Source organism: Lipophrys pholis (assembly GCF_963383615.2).
Source record: "Lipophrys pholis genome assembly, chromosome: 21".
Taxonomy (NCBI): Eukaryota; Metazoa; Chordata; class Actinopteri; order Blenniiformes; family Blenniidae; genus Lipophrys; species Lipophrys pholis.
In genome coordinates this window covers 1,061,333-1,076,773 of record NC_137649.1, presented here as the reverse complement: position 1 = coordinate 1,076,773, position 15,441 = coordinate 1,061,333, and the positions used below count along the sequence as shown (strand labels likewise).

Below are 15,441 nucleotides of genomic sequence, written 5' to 3'. Positions count from 1 at the left end.
CCTCTCTCTCCATCCCTCTCCCCCTCTCTCTCCTCCCCTCTCTCTCCTCCCCTCTCTCCGCCCGTCCACATGACAAGGAGTGTTATTATTGCATAACTTTTGTTTTTGTCTCGTTGTTATTTGTTTGAACCTGTTGTATCATCTTAATGTTCGTGCTCATGCATTTGTTTTTAAATAGTTTAGGTCTAATTTTAATCAGCTCTAAACACAAAGACACGAAAAGAATGAGCAAAACTTTCCATCGTCGCTCTACACTGCTGCCGTGTGCCTCAGCCCTCACACTTTTGTGTCCCTCAGGGCGACAGACTTCAGGCTGCAGGGGGCCGTCCTGCGCCGGCAGCTCCAGAGCATGGCCGACCTGCTGCCCCCCAGCCTGCAGGAGGGCTTCATGGAGAGCTGCGAGAGCCTGGTGGAGGACGCCGACCCCCTCATTGCGGCTCAGGAGATCCGGATGGTCTTCAGGGACTTCTTGCCTCCCAACGTGCTTCCGGACGGGCTCCTGCAGGCCTGCACGGCCTGCCTGCAGCAGTACGTGCAGAGCAAAGTGCAGAGCTCGTGCACGGAAGCCCACGCAGGGGTCTTCTGGGTCAACATGGGCCTGCTGCAGATCAAAACCTGGACCCCACAGACCATCTTCGACCCCGCGGTGAAGAGGGCCTACAAACTCAACTATGCTGAGCAGGAGGTATGAAAGTTTAATCTACGACTGCTGCATTGTGCAAATGAACATCTGTCCACTTATCCACAAGAGACTCTACAGCCCCCCTGTAGTGACTCTCCTCTGTAGTGACTCTCCTCTGTAGTGACTCTCCTCTGTAGTGACTCTCCTCTGTAGTCACTCTCCTCTGTAGTCACTCTCCTCTGTAGTCACTCTCCTCTGTAGTGACTCTCCTCTGTAGTCACTCTCCTCTGTAGTGACTCTCCTCTGTAGTCACTCTCCTCTGTAGTCACTCTCCTCTGTAGTCACTCTCCTCTGTAGTGACTCGTCTGTGGATAAGTATGGTCCTGGCCAGATGAGCTAGCTCAGTGTGTGAGGTGCCGTCGGAGACTCTTCATGGTGGACGGGGTCTTTGGTAGCCTGTCAGGTCTGTTGCAGCCCGAGGAAAAACAAGCAGATCTGACGTGAGTCACGGCTCAATATCCTGCTGCCACAGGCACAGAGCTGGGTCCTGTAGTCTCTAGGTCCGTCCCAATTGTCCCTCCTGTCTCCTTAACTATCCACTTCTCCTGAACCCCGGAAGGGTTCTGTGTGGCGGCCATGATAAGGACTGTCTGAATTCTCAATAAGCAAAGGAAAGGAGGCTTGTTGCTTCTTTTAGAACCTCCTTTAGCCTAGGAACCACTGATGCTTCATTTAGAACCTCCTTTAGCCTAGGAACCACTGATGCTTCCTTTAGAACCTCCTTTTGCCTAGGAACCACTGAAGCTTCCGTTAGAACCTCCTTTAGCCTAGGAACCACTGATGCTTCCTTTAGAACCTCCTTTTGCCTAGGAACCACTGAAGCTTCCGTTAGAACCTCCTTTAGCTTAGGAACCACTGATACTTCCTTTAGAACCTCCTTTAGCTTAGGAACCACTGATACTTCCTTTAGAACCTCCTTTAGCCTAGGAACCACTGATGCTTCCTTTAGAACCTCCTTTAGCCTAGGAACCACTGATGCTTCCTTTAGAACCTCCTTTAGCCTAGGAACCACTGATAGTTCCTTTACCAAAGGAGTCCAGCTCATGTTCCCCCACAATTCCTTGCGGCGACAACATTTAAAGGAACCCGCTCATCGGAGCGTTCAGGGAAACTCAGGATGACTGAAAAAGGAGCAGATCATGTAAGTTACCAAAGTAATAATCTGCCTAGAACCACTTGAAATCATCTAGAACCCAGAGGAACTTTTTGTAGTTCATTTTCAGAAACTTGTAGTTCTTTCTCCACCATGGCAGACGTCACTAACTAGAGCCGCCGTCACATTATTATGACGTCACTAAGTGAAAGTCTGACTGCCTCACCACCGTGATCTCCTTTACTAACTCCTTTAGGAAGCCTCCTAACACCTTTCACTAACTCCTTTAGGAAGCCTCCTAACACCTTTACTAACTCCTTTAGGAAGCCTCCTAACACCTTTCACTAATTCCTTTAGGAAGCCTCCTAACACCTTTCCTTAACTCCTTTAGGAAGCCTCCTAACACCTTTCACTAACTCCTTTAGGAAGCCTCCTAACACCTTTCACTAACTCCTTTAGGAAGCCTCCTAACACCTTTCACTAACTCCTTTAGGAAGCCTCCTAACACCTTTCCTTATCTCCTTTAGGAAGCCTCCTAACACCTTTTACTAACTCCTTTAGGAAGCCTCCTAACACCTTTCACTATCTACTTCAGGAAGCCTCCCAACTCCTTTCACTAACTCCTTTAGGAAGTCTCCTAACACCTTTCCTTATCTCCTTTAGGAAGTCTCCTAACACCTTTCCTTATCTCCTTTAGGAAGTCTCCTAACACCTTTCCTTAACCCTGTGAAGTCATCCAGGGGTTAAGGTAAAGTGGGTATTTAAGGAGATGGGCGGGACAATTGGGACGTACCCTCTGTCTCCTCTGGTGACGGAAGCATGGCCGTCCTTCTTGATTAGCTGAGGTGCTCATTAACCAAAATGGTATTTGCTGGTGTGCTGAACCATGCGGGAAGCCTTCCCCCGGTGTGGTCGGGCAGTGGGCAGTGGACTCAGACTCTGGTGATGGCTGGAGGGTTGCAGGTGTGGCAGCTAGCATTCAGCGACGGAGCAATAGCCCAGTTAACTCCAATCTATGAACAGTTAAGCTAGCTTTTTAACGATTGCTAAAAAAGGTGAGATATGCTTGATGAAGCAAGAAGAGGTGTTGGAGTGATGCTGCGTGGTAACGCATGCTACCTAACTGCTCCACCCGACGTGGTCAATCCAGAATGACGTAATGAGGTAAACCCTTCTGGGGCAAATCCCACGGTGAGAATAATGCTCGGAATGAGAACTGCAAAATGGTTAAAATACTTAGACACATGTTTTGTTCAGTGGTGGTGGTTGTTGTTTTTGTGTGCAGACTGTCAAGGGGTACAGTAGATGATACATGAATTGTGATGGTAAACAGCTGATGAACTCTGATGATGATGTGTGTTGCAGCTGGCTGTGCTGCAAGAGGAGTGGAGGGGACGCAGCCTGTCATCTCAGCTGATGACCGGAGTAGAGCTGGAGGAGAGCAGCACCACTGATGGCTTCCAGCACCCCCGAATCAGGTACCAGAACACCCCCCAGACCCTCGCTTACACACCTACTGAGACACCATAGCTTAAGCCGCGGTCCCACCGCACTTTTTGTGCCGGGACGGGGCAGGGCAGGACGGGTTTTTCCTGCGTTCCCACTGAAAAAGTTGTGAATGGTATTGAAAAAACAACAACCACCAGCTCAGATTTTCCGTCACCCCTCCATTGAGGTACCTTGCACTGAGGACCGACATCGCAGCCGTCTGCTGATTGGTAGTGACCGTCGTCACTCCAGACCTGCTCACAATATTTAAATATTCCATCGGCCAGGAACCCTCCCTTTTTTGTTTACATACGGGGCTTTGAGCTCACGGGTGTTTTTTTTAACTCGGTTTATTGAAATGTCGGCGCGCAACACAACTTTGCGGTCTTCCGACGAGGTGCAGACGCTCCTCTCAGTAACAGGAGAGGAGGAGATTCGGCGGGAGTAGGCCGGGTGAAGCCGGCCGCTTCCACGTTCTTCGCCCGACACGTCCCAGTGTCGTTCTCAACCCTACCTACATCTTAACCGTACTTTCTGTGGTGGGACCGTGCGACAGAGTTAGGTCTGGGTCCCCTTTGTCCTACCGTACCCTCCTGCCCTGCCCCGGCACGTACTGGTTCACAGACCCTCACTCAGGGGGCTTTTCCACCGGAAAGAACCAGGTGCTAGTTCGGAGCCAGGGCCAGCCTTAGCACCAGTTCTTTGTCTCTCCACTACCAAAGCTCCGGCCAAACAGGGACTAAACTGGTGCTACACTGGCCCCACTTCGTTGCTGGACCAGAGAGGAGCCAGACTGGGACCCGACGCGTCATCAGATGGGGGCGGAGTTATCTCTGGAGGTATCTCTGGAGTTATCTCTGGAGGTATCTCTGGAGTTATCTCTGGAGGTATCTCTGGAGTTATCTCTGGAGTTATCTCTGGAGTTATCTCTGGAGGTATCTCTGGGATTATCTCTGGAGGTATCTCTGGAGGTATCTCTGGAGGTATCTCTGGAGGTATCTCTGGAGGTATCTCTGGGATTATCTCTGGAGGTATCTCTGGAGGTATCTCTGGAGGTATCTCTGGAGGTATCTCTGGAGGTATCTCTGGAGGTATCTCTGGAGGTATCACTACCTCAAAGGAGGAAGCGAGGCTGTACCGGCTTTCTGAAAACTCCAGCGAACACGGAGCCCCAGATTGGTTATAGAGAAAAAAATTTAAAATACGCGTGGGAACGATATAGTAAGTCGTTCCCTGAAGTTAATAATACGAGGGAACAGGATTATTTAATCCACGTTCGCGGAGCTGCAGCTCTTGAGATGCTGCCGTGCTCCTCCGCTGTCAGTCTGCTACGTCAGATAGAATTTAGAAGCGGATTTCCATTGTCATTTATTTTTCACACTTTTCATGGTGACATTATTTTAACTAACGTCACGTCCAGGTCTTGTTTCACGTTCTGACCACCGGCTGAGGAGCTGCAGCCGCTGAGCAATGGTGTAAGACGTAATGTCTTCTTTCTCTTTGGTGCATCAGAGGTTCAGGTCTAAACCACTGGAACAGTCCGTCTCCTGGTTCCTGGACGAGGCTGTCAGCGCCAAATTGTTGAAATCAGTGACTTTTTGGAGTGACACAGTGACGTGGCTCTCACTGGCTCCGCTAACGGTGGAAAGAGAATCGGTTCTTTGGTGGTGCTCATTGAAGAACTGGCTCTGGCACCGGCCCTGAACTAGAACCTGGTTCTTTTTGGTGGAAAAGCCCTATCACAGACCTTTACAGACCCTCGCTCAGAGACATTTTCATGAGACTTGGTGTGTCAGAGTGACGTTCTGCTGTGTCTGCAGGTATCTGTGGATCCGTATGCAGCAGGTGAAGGAGCAGATCGCGGAGCTGTGCAGGAAGCAAGCCTGTCGGCCTCCAGATCCGCAGTACGGACGCCTCTTCCAGGACCTACAGCACTACCTGTGCAGCATCGGACAGACGTCTGCCGTGGAGGAGTTGCTGTCCCGCCTGCTGAAGGCCTCGCAGAGCTCCTCCTCCTCCTCCTCCTCCTCCTCCTCCAGGACCAGGACAGCCGTCCAGGCGCTGCTGAGGGAAGAGTCGGTGTGGCAGCGCTCACAGCAGCACTTCAGCCAGAGGCTGCTGGAGGACTACCCTCTGTACCCCGACGTGGTGGGCCCAGTGAGGACGGGCATTCTGCAGCTGAGACACGGCATGAGGCTGGCGGCCTCGCAGGTGTGGGCTTCCCTCCGCCCGGTGCCCGGCCTCTCCACACTGCTCTCCTGCCTCCTGGCCTTCCCCTCACTGTCTGCCGGACAGTCCTCCTTCCTGTCCCGCGCAGACTTCCTCTGCTCCCGAGCCTGCATGGACGTCCTGCGCAGCCTGCTGAAGCTGCTCCCCCCGCAGGAGACCCAGCAGGTCGTTCCAGGGTCCTCCACCCTGCTGCTGAACGCTCTGCTCTACCTGCAGTGTCACACACTGTCCGAGAGGGAGCTGAGCCACGACGCACACCAGCTCTTCACACACATTTGTCAGGTGAGAGAGTGAGCGAGCAGAGTGCACTGTCAAGACAATACGCATGATCCTGGACTGAATGTGTGTGTGTGTGTGTGTGTGTGTGTGTGTGTGTGTGTGTGTGTGTGTGTGTGTGTGTGTGTGTGCAGGCTGTGGTGAACGAGTGGGACGAACAGGAGAGACGGAGGAGGGAGCACGAGCAGACCCAGGCCAGCCTGTACCGCAGCCGGCTGCACGGCTCGGGGCTGACGGAGGACGAGCAGGACGAGAAGGACTTCAGACTGCAGTTTCCTCACTTCCAGCAGGTAAAAATCAGCTGCTGCTAACAGGGTGGGGGGCGAAGAGTTCTAACCTGAAGGCTCATTTACCCTCAACGCTGAACAGTGTGTTTAAAGAGCTTATGACACCGGATTCCATATTCATTTAATTGCCTTCTTCAGATGCCCCCTGCAATGTTGACACATTTACCTTTTTTTAGAATTTTGCACTGTTGAAAAGCAAACCCAGTCCGGGAGGTTGGAGACGGGAAAGGAACCGCAGGAGGAACGTGTTCTCTCGGGTCCTGCAGGAATGCTGCCTTTTCATATTGTTGTGCTTTTATTTTCTTTTTTTTAAGGATTTTCAGCACAGAAGAATCTAGTACATAGACATATGGTAGTAGCCTTTACAGTCCTTGTTGGCGTCTCGTCTTCAGATGCATCCAAATCTTTGCCGGAGTTGCTCGGCTGTTCGTCAATATCCAGCTCAAATCGGTTCGGTCTGACCTCCAACGCTCCTGAACACACTCTCATACTCTTCTTTAAAGATGTCTTCAACTACAGCTGAACAGTGTGAAATATCAGGAACTATTTCTGTTTCTTGGCTGTTCTGTGTGTCTGTCGCTGTGTTTAGAGCCTGGTTGCTGGAGCCTGTTACTCCTGGAGGTTGGAGAAAGGTGGAGGTTGAGAAAGCTCCCTCAGCGGCGATCGAGAATCATGACTTAATTTCACTTGGTTTTTTTCGTCGTAGCGTCATACTAGCGGATGATGGCAGTATGACAAAATCATTTTATTATGAAAATACTTTTTTTCTTTTTTAAAAAAATGTTTTGGTGTCATAAGCTCTTTAAACCCTTGATGACCTGTGGGGGCAGTGTTTAGTACCACCGATGACCTATGGGGGCAGTGTTTAGTACCACTGATGACCTGTGGGGGCAGTGTTTAGTACCACTGATGACCTGTGGGGGTAGTGTTTAGTACCACTGATGACCTGTGGGGGTAGTGTTTAGTACCAGTGATGACCTGTGGGGGCAGTGTTTAGTACCAGTGATGACCTGTGGGGGCAGTGTTTAGTACTACAGATGACCTGTGGGGGTAGTGTTTAGTACCACCGATGACCTGTGGGGGCAGTGTTTAGTACCACTGATGACCTGTGGGGGTAGTGTTTAGTACCAGTGATGACCTGTGGGGGTAGTGTTTAGTACCACTGATGACCTGTGGGGGCAGTGTTTAGTACCACTGATGACCTGTGGGGGCAGTGTTTAGTACCTCTGATGACCTGTGGGGGCAGTGTTTAGTACTACAGATGACCTGTAGGGGCAGTGTTTAGTACCTCTGATGACCTGTGGGGGCAGTGTTTAGTACCACTGATGACCTGTGGGGGCAGTGTTTAGTACCTCTGATGACCTGTGGGGGCAGTGTTTAGTACTACAGATGACCTGTAGGGGCAGTGTTTAGTACCAGTGATGACCTGTGGGGGCAGTGTTTAGTACTACAGATGACCTGTGGGGGCAGTGTTTAGTACTACAGATGACCTGTAGGGGCAGTGTTTAGTACCTCTGATGACCTGTGGGGGCAGTGTTTAGTACCAGTGATGACCTGTGGGGGCAGTGTTTAGTACCAGTGATGACCTGTGGGGGCAGTGTTTAGTACCACAGATGACCTGTGGGGGCAGTGTTTAGTACCAGTGATGACCTGTGGGGGCAGTGTTTAGTACCAGTGATGACCTGTGGGGGCAGTGTTTAGTACCAGTGATGACCTGTGGGGGCAGTGTTTAGTACCATTGATGACCTGTGGGGGCAGTGTTTAGTACCAGTGATGACCTGTGGGGGCAGTGTTTAGTACCAGTGATGACCTGTGGGGGCAGTGTTTAGTACCAGTGATGACCTGTGGGGGCAGTGTTTAGTACCAGTGATGACCTGTAGGGGCAGTGTGTAGTACTACAGATGACCTTTGGGAGGATTAGGGAGCAGCCCTAATGAGCCCTGCTCATGTGTGACCAGAGAAAGGAACAGGGAAGAAATGTCATATCTGACGATGACAATGTTTAAAGCTCACTTCCCAATTTATAGACTAAGTCCAGGTAGGCCTTCATTAATCTGTAATCTAAGGTTTTGTATGGGTCCATCCACACAAAGCCGTTTTCACTGAACTAAAAAGCTAATTTTTCAAACCAACTTCTAGATTGAATAAATGTGAGTGTTGGTCTTATCGGTGAAAACACTGAAACTCTGATGTGTTAACGCCGCCTTGCTCTCTGTGTTGGAACCACACCACAACAACCACAGAGTTACTGAGCCTGTTCTGGATTTTACTACTCAGGAAAAGTTGACCCATTGGGGAAACATTTAATTCAATTTCATTGTTGGTACATTTCAGAACTGTAAAGATCAAAAGACAAACTGGTTAGAGAATTGGTTACCTCCAGTAACTAGGTAACCCTTTAAAGCAGCCTCATCAGAATCGCTGTCATTCTGTGTCCGCTCAGGATTTTGCAGATCTTGTGTCTGAGCCGACGTTGGAAGGTCCATCAGAAGGAAGCCTGAAGGGGGAGCAAGGCCCCCCCACTGTGGAACCTCCAGAACCAGACTCACTGTCCAGCAGTGCCATGAACACGGTGGTGCAGGTGCACCAGCGCCTGTGTCTGACATATGCCCGGTCGCTGTGGTACCAAAGCGGAGCCTCACCGGCCAATCACAGTGCAGAACACGTCCGAGCCCTGGTCTCGTCCTATCAGATCGCGTCCCCCATCATGTCTCGCTTCTATCAGCTGATCGGTGAGTCACGTGTCCTTCTGTGGTTCAAAAGCTGTTCTGTGGCAGTGTTTTCATTCATTTTCCCTCCTCAGATTCAGCAATGGACCAACAACTGACCGGCAGCGAGCTGCTGCTCTCCGCCCTCCTCCAGACCAGCGTGCAGGGTCCCCCGGTTCAGGGTCCTCCGGTGCAGGGTCCCCCGGTGCAGGGTCCTGGGAGTCCTCACGCTCTGGCTGCGACCTCTGAGGGTCCGTATGACTTCTACCAGCAGCCCAACATGAGCGAGGCCCGCCTCTGCCTCCCCGTGCTGGAGCAGCTGAGTGTGGCGGTGAAGCAGAGGCTGGAGGACTGGCCCCAGCACCCCGCCCTCGTCCAGGTCCGTCCTCCCGCTCACGGCTTCAGATACAGTTTGATTGAGTCGCATAAACTACATGGTTTCCTCAAGTTCATCATCTGCACACCTAATGTTACACTAAACCCTCCACAAAGGGATGAACGCAACACCTCATCTGCTTTCACTGCTCATTTCATCTTCGTTTTTCTGCTTCATACTTATTCTATTTTTTTGCAGTAGAGATTCAGTAACTTGTAACTGGTCCTGCGACACACCTGTATATAGCTGCTTAGCTGTCGCTTAGCAGCAGCATGAAGACGGAGCAACATCACAGTCTGTGTGTGTGTGTGTGTGCGTTTCAGTTAAATGCTGTGATGGACCGGATCAGAACCTTCAGCCTAGCCAGCCCACTGGCTAAGTTCCTCAACGGTCTGGAGATCCTGCTCAGTAAAGCTCAGGTGAGTTGATTCAGCTCAACAGTTCCCAAACTATGAAATTACAAACAAAAAAAGCTTCAGTTAAACATCATGACTCAATTCAAAGTTGATTAGAATTCACATTTAAATCCTAATGAAATGAACATGTGGGCCAGAGACTCAGATCAAGTCAATCAATAAGTCAGATGAAATGAAACGAGCTGCAGCTTGAATGTGGTCTCACAGGACTGGGAGAACAACGCCAGCCGCTCGGTGTCTCTGCGGACAGAACTGGAAGCCGTCACACAACTCATCATTCAGTGGCGCAAACTGGAGCTCAAGTAAGTGATGGTGACGTAAAGAGATGAAATGTGATGGTGACTGTAAGCAGCAGCTACGAACACCTCAGTAACAGTACCAGGTCCGTCACATGACTTCCTGGGGGGTGTTTATTGTCCACAACAGTTTCCTGTTTCAGTGTCCGGATTGATGAATGTGTCCAGAGTTTCAATCAAGCTTTTCTTGATCATTATGTGTAACTTACTCGTCACTCTGAAGATCTACCTCTACTCAACCTCTCCAGACCGTTTGCATTAATCATGTCTGGGTGACATTTCTTTTCTTCATATATATAATAAACATTTTTATTGACAGAGGACGATACATTACAGATTACAATACAATGTAGAGATTTAACAAACTTATGCTTTTTCTGCTTTTAACAAATATGAACAAGTTAAAAACAACATAGGTGAGGAGTTTCCTCTTGTTTCTTACATTTTTAAATAGGTGAAAAAGATACATGTAGAAGTATTGATTGAAATAGCAGTGTTTAGAAAAGGTCTGATCGAAGAGGGAGTTTCCATCACGTAGATCTCCTGAACAACGTTCATCCAGGAGGTGGTGGTTCAGATTAGAGCCATGTCACATCAAAGAGCAGTTTCTTGTCCCTGTGGTTTAAGTTGTCCAGTGCAACATTACCCAGATTCACCGCTTCAAATGACAGCAGACAAAAGATGAAAATACAGTCTGAATATGTTTGTGGATTTCACACACAGCATGGCATTCCCAAAATGTGTGACATTCTAAGATTAGGATAGGATTCAACGTGCATGAGGATTTGCTTGCTGCTCTGCTTCATAGGAAACAATCTCCTCATTCCATGGAGACAAAACTCCACATTTTAACATCCACATGTCGGTGTTTCTTTTACAATAACCCATCAACAAGAACTTTGTCTTAAATGAGGAAATTCCTTGTCTGCATGCCTAAACTAAACATGCCAGGAGCCTGGGGAGCTGGTGTGGGTCAAAGGTCGTGCTTGTGGAGTCACAGTGGTGACCAGTCAGCGATGGGATGCAAATCTGCCACAAGCACAGTCATAAAGTTCCCAAGAGGAGAGGATGATTCTCTTTATGGAGAGACGAGAGTTCCTGCTCGCTGTGCAGATCGTTGTGTTGATGCTCTCCAGCCTTGAGCGGTCAGTTAAACATCTGTTTGGTGTGGCAGTTGTTGGTCGAGCAGTCTGGACAACGCAATGAAGCGACACACAGAGAAATCCACCCGACACTGGTTCTCTCTGTACCAGTTGGTGGAGAAATACCTGCAGGAACAGAGGGCGGAGCCAGACACAGGTAAAGACAAAGAGATCCAGCCACACAGCAGATGATGGTTGCTTTTCCATTCTTCCTACAGTCACACTTGTTGTTTTCAGGTGAGGAGGTGGAGCAGCTCTCCCTCTCCTCGCTGTCGTCCACCCTACAGGCCTTCATGGAGGGCTCCACGCTGGGACAGTTCCAGACCCGCCTGGACATGCTGCTCAGCTTCCACTGCCACCTCCTGCTGCTGCCCCGTCAGCCCGCACAAGGTCAGCCTGCACTCAGATCCACCGCATGATGTTCACCCACAGCTCAGATCACTGACACCAGATCTTCTGGGTCAACTGTAACTTTTCAAGAGATCCAACAGATTGTATCGTCACAATCAACAGTAAACAGTAGATCTTTCTATATTCTCTCTTGACAGGCAATAGAAATCCTAAATATTAACATCAGATATCGTCTCTTCAAAGGACCCAGCAGATACCCAGATGGATAGAAACTGAATCCATGAAACAAAGTTTTCAAATTTTACGTCATAAAAATTAAAACCATGTAAATTGTGTGCCTCCGTGGTTGTTGGGCATCTTCACATTGATTTCATGAATTATGAAACAATGACAAATGTCCTGCTATAAGGCCAGAAAAAGCCGTGGACTACCTCGAAACGGGATACAGGATGTGGTCAATTGACCCAAAAGGGAAGTAGATAAAGTGGTTTCTATTGAATGTTGATAATTACACAAGTAACTGAGAAAAGAGGGTAATAAATTAATTATTGTAACCTTCAGGCCTCCTGATGGCCAAGTTTGTTTTGCATGACTCCCGACCCTGTTACAGTATCTGCAGATTGAGCTGATGTACAGTGGTGGAACCTGGGAAAAACAACATATAAGGTCATGAGGTCGTGTATCGATGGATTGGTTAATCTATCAAGGTCAGCCTTGGGTCACATACTGTCTGTACGTCCATATGGAGCATCATCTCAGACACTGCTGATTGGATTTCGATTGAACCTGAACCGGAGGACCGTGACCCCTGATGGCCGTCACTGGCACATGTTTGGCCTTTGTCACAGGTCACAGGTTCAATTGCCCTCATGTCAATATTAACAGCTGTCCTTTCTGACTACCATAACAGACATTCCTGTAGGGAGACCTCCTCTGAGGACGTTACATGGAGAGGACGACCTCCATCCCCAGGAAACTAGCTTAACAAAAAGAGTTGTCATTGCTAGCGTTGGTTTCGATGTGTCGCTATGGGATACATTCCCTGCGTACGCCTCGGAAGCATTTAACTCATTACGGCAATCCTGATTGGCTGGTGATTGCAATGCCTGCGTTGGGCGAGGAGCCACCTACGCTTAAGTAGCTTGCGCTTACTACGCAGCGCCACTCAAACACCTCTTCTCCCTTCGTGCCGTAGCATCTCTCAATTTGTAAGTGCTAGCTAGCTTAACTGGTCACAGACCGGAGCTAACCTGGCTCGGCCGCCGAGCGCTAGCTGCCACACCACAACCCTCCATCCTTCACCATAGCCTGGAGAGTCTCCCACAGGACCTCACCACAACCCTCCATCCTTCACCATAGCCTGGAGAGTCTCCCACAGGACCACACCACAACCCTCCGTCCTTCACCATAGCCTGGAGAGTCTCCCACAGGACCACACCACAACCCTAAATCCTTCACCATAGCCTGGAGAGTCTCCCGCAGGACCTCCCCACATCCCTCCATCCTTCACCATAGCCTGGAGAGTCTCCCACAGGACCTCACCACAACCCTCCATCCTTCACCATAGCCTGGAGAGTCTCCCACAGGACCACACCACAACCCTCCGTCCTTCACCATAGCCTGGAGAGTCTCCCACAGGACCTCACCACAACCCTAAATCCTTCACCATAGCCTGGAGAGTCTCCCACAGGATCACACCACAACCCTCCGTCCTTCACCATAGCCTGGAGAGTCTCCCACAGGACCTCACCACAACCCTAAATCCTTCACCATAGCCTGGAGAGTCTCCCACAGGATCACACCACAACCCTAAATCCTTCACCATAGCCTGGAGAGTCTCCCGCAGGACCTCCCCACATCCCTCCATCCTTCACCATAGCCTGGAGAGTCTCCCACAGGACCTCACCACAACCCTCTATCCTTCACCATAGCCTGGAGAGTCGCCAGCAGGACCTCACCACAACCCTCCATCCTTCACCATAGCCTGGAGAGTCTCCCACAGGACCTCACCACAACCCTCCATCCTTCACCATAGCCTGGAGAGTCTCCTGCAGGACCACACCACAACCCTCCGTCCTTCACCATAGCCTGGAGAGTCTCCCGCAGGACCTCACCACAACCCTCCATCCTTCACCATAGCCTGGAGAGTCTCCCACAGGACCTCACCACAACCCTAAATCCTTCACCATAGCCTGGAGAGTCTCCCACAGGACCTCACCACAACCCTCCATCCTTCACCATAGCCTGGAGAGTCTCCCACAGGACCTCACCACAACCCTCCATCCTTCACCATAGCCTGGAGAGTCTCCCACAGGACCTCACCACAACCCTCCATCCTTCACCATAGCCTGGAGAGTCTCCCACAGGATCACACCACAACCCTCCATCCTTCACCATAGCCTGGAGAGTCGCCAGCAGGACCTCACCACAACCCTCCATCCTTCACCATAGCCTGGAGAGTCTCCCACAGGACCTCACCACAACCCTCCATCCTTCACCATAGCCTGGAGAGTCTCCCACAGGACCTCACCACAACCCTCCATCCTTCACCATAGCCTGGAGAGTCTCCCACAGGACCTCACCACAACCCTCCATCCTTCACCATAGCCTGGAGAGTCGCCAGCAGGATCACACCACAACCCTCCATCCTTCACCATAGCCTGGAGAGTCTCCCGCAGGACCACACCACAACCCTCCATCCTTCACCATAGCCTGGAGAGTCGCCCGCAGGACCACACCATGCGAAGGCTTTATGCGTTCTTGCGTGCACTGCACCCGGTTCACCATGAAAAGTCTCAGACAACGCCTAGCGTGCCAAGCTCCGGCCAGGACCCTTTCTTGCCCTCCGGTGACACACCAGACACCAGCGAGGCCAAGGACGGGAATGACACGGACACCGGGGTGAGTTGGATGTCGCCTCTCCAGGCGCTGTGGCTGTCGTCGGGGACGAGGAGGGAAGCGCGCCCGCTTCGCCCGCCATCAGCCTGTTTTATACAGTCTGTGTGTAAACGTGCTGCATCCTGGCTGGACATCCTTTGGCCTGCAGTAATAACAGAGACCACCAGGTCCCGTTGTGAAGGGAAGAAATGACCCCAGGCTACGAGGACGCGGAACAGCAGGTCCCCGTCTTCCCCGAGCTGCTGGACGAGCTGTCCTCCTTATGGAAGGACCGCCCGTTCAGTGGCAGGGGCTCAGTACCCGGAGCTTCACCCCTGGATCGTGAGGGCATGGAAAAGCTTGTCATTCTCCCCATGCCCACCATGGAGCCGTTAGTTGCCGTGCACCTACACCTGTGGCTGACCACCTCCTCCAGGACCCCCACACTGTCATCCAAAGCAGACCGCTTCCAGTCCGCGTGCTTACAGGGCGAGAGCGCTGACCATCAGGAGTCTCCACGTGTTCTCCAGGCTCACCGTGTGCCAAGCGGAGCTATGTGAGGACGTGACGAGCAGACCAGACCAGACCCAGCGGTGTGGAACGAGATTACTGTGATAGCAGACGTCTGCCTACGTGTACAGCGCTGTGCGGTCCAAGCCACTGGAAAATCTCTCGGGATGATGGTGCTGCAGGAAAAAGCCAGATGGCTCAAGCTGAACCACCTGTCCGACAGAGAGAAGGAGGACATTTTAGACATCCCTGGCTTGACCTTTGCATCAATGCAGCAGCGATGCAAAACCAGGAAGAATGAGGACGAAGCGCCCCAAAACGCCACACAGGCTATGGCACCGCCGCCATTCCTTCCGTTTAATATCTCACTGGCCCAGAAAGACTACCACAGTGAGCGCAGCTCCACTGGCACAGACTGAGCAGACTGCCAGTCAGCAGGCCAGGAAGAAGAAGCGGGCGGCCTGACAACCGCCCCTCTCCCCACCGGTACCGGCACTGTATGTTCCCGTTCACCAGCCCTGCTGGTGTTTCTTCAGAAGCGTGTTACTCCCGTTTTCCAGAGCCCATGAGCCTCTGCTGCTGCGTGTGCTCATGGGAGTCACATGAGCAATAAAAATGTTTTCACTGCCGCATCCAGACCTCCGGTCGAGGGCGCAGTCACTTTTAACAAACGAGAGCCTAATGAACAGTTCAGTGCCGGTCCCAGGCCC

The 15,441-nt window shown here is 51.0% G+C and overlaps 1 protein-coding gene across 1 annotated transcript in view; it reads left to right on the top strand.

The window, feature by feature from the left end:
* mdn1 (midasin AAA ATPase 1) overlaps positions 1-15,441 on the top strand; it is a 97,976-nt gene that overhangs the window by 65,396 nt on the left and 17,139 nt on the right. Inside the window, exons 61-70 of the mRNA XM_080490977.1 lie at positions 298-685; positions 3,141-3,253; positions 5,084-5,774; positions 5,903-6,058; positions 8,499-8,787; positions 8,859-9,142; positions 9,463-9,558; positions 9,763-9,857; positions 11,026-11,150; positions 11,231-11,383. Of these exons, the coding sequence (XP_080347103.1) occupies positions 298-685; positions 3,141-3,253; positions 5,084-5,774; positions 5,903-6,058; positions 8,499-8,787; positions 8,859-9,142; positions 9,463-9,558; positions 9,763-9,857; positions 11,026-11,150; positions 11,231-11,383 (2,390 nt within the window). The remainder of the gene's footprint in view (positions 1-297; positions 686-3,140; positions 3,254-5,083; positions 5,775-5,902; positions 6,059-8,498; positions 8,788-8,858; positions 9,143-9,462; positions 9,559-9,762; positions 9,858-11,025; positions 11,151-11,230; positions 11,384-15,441) is intronic.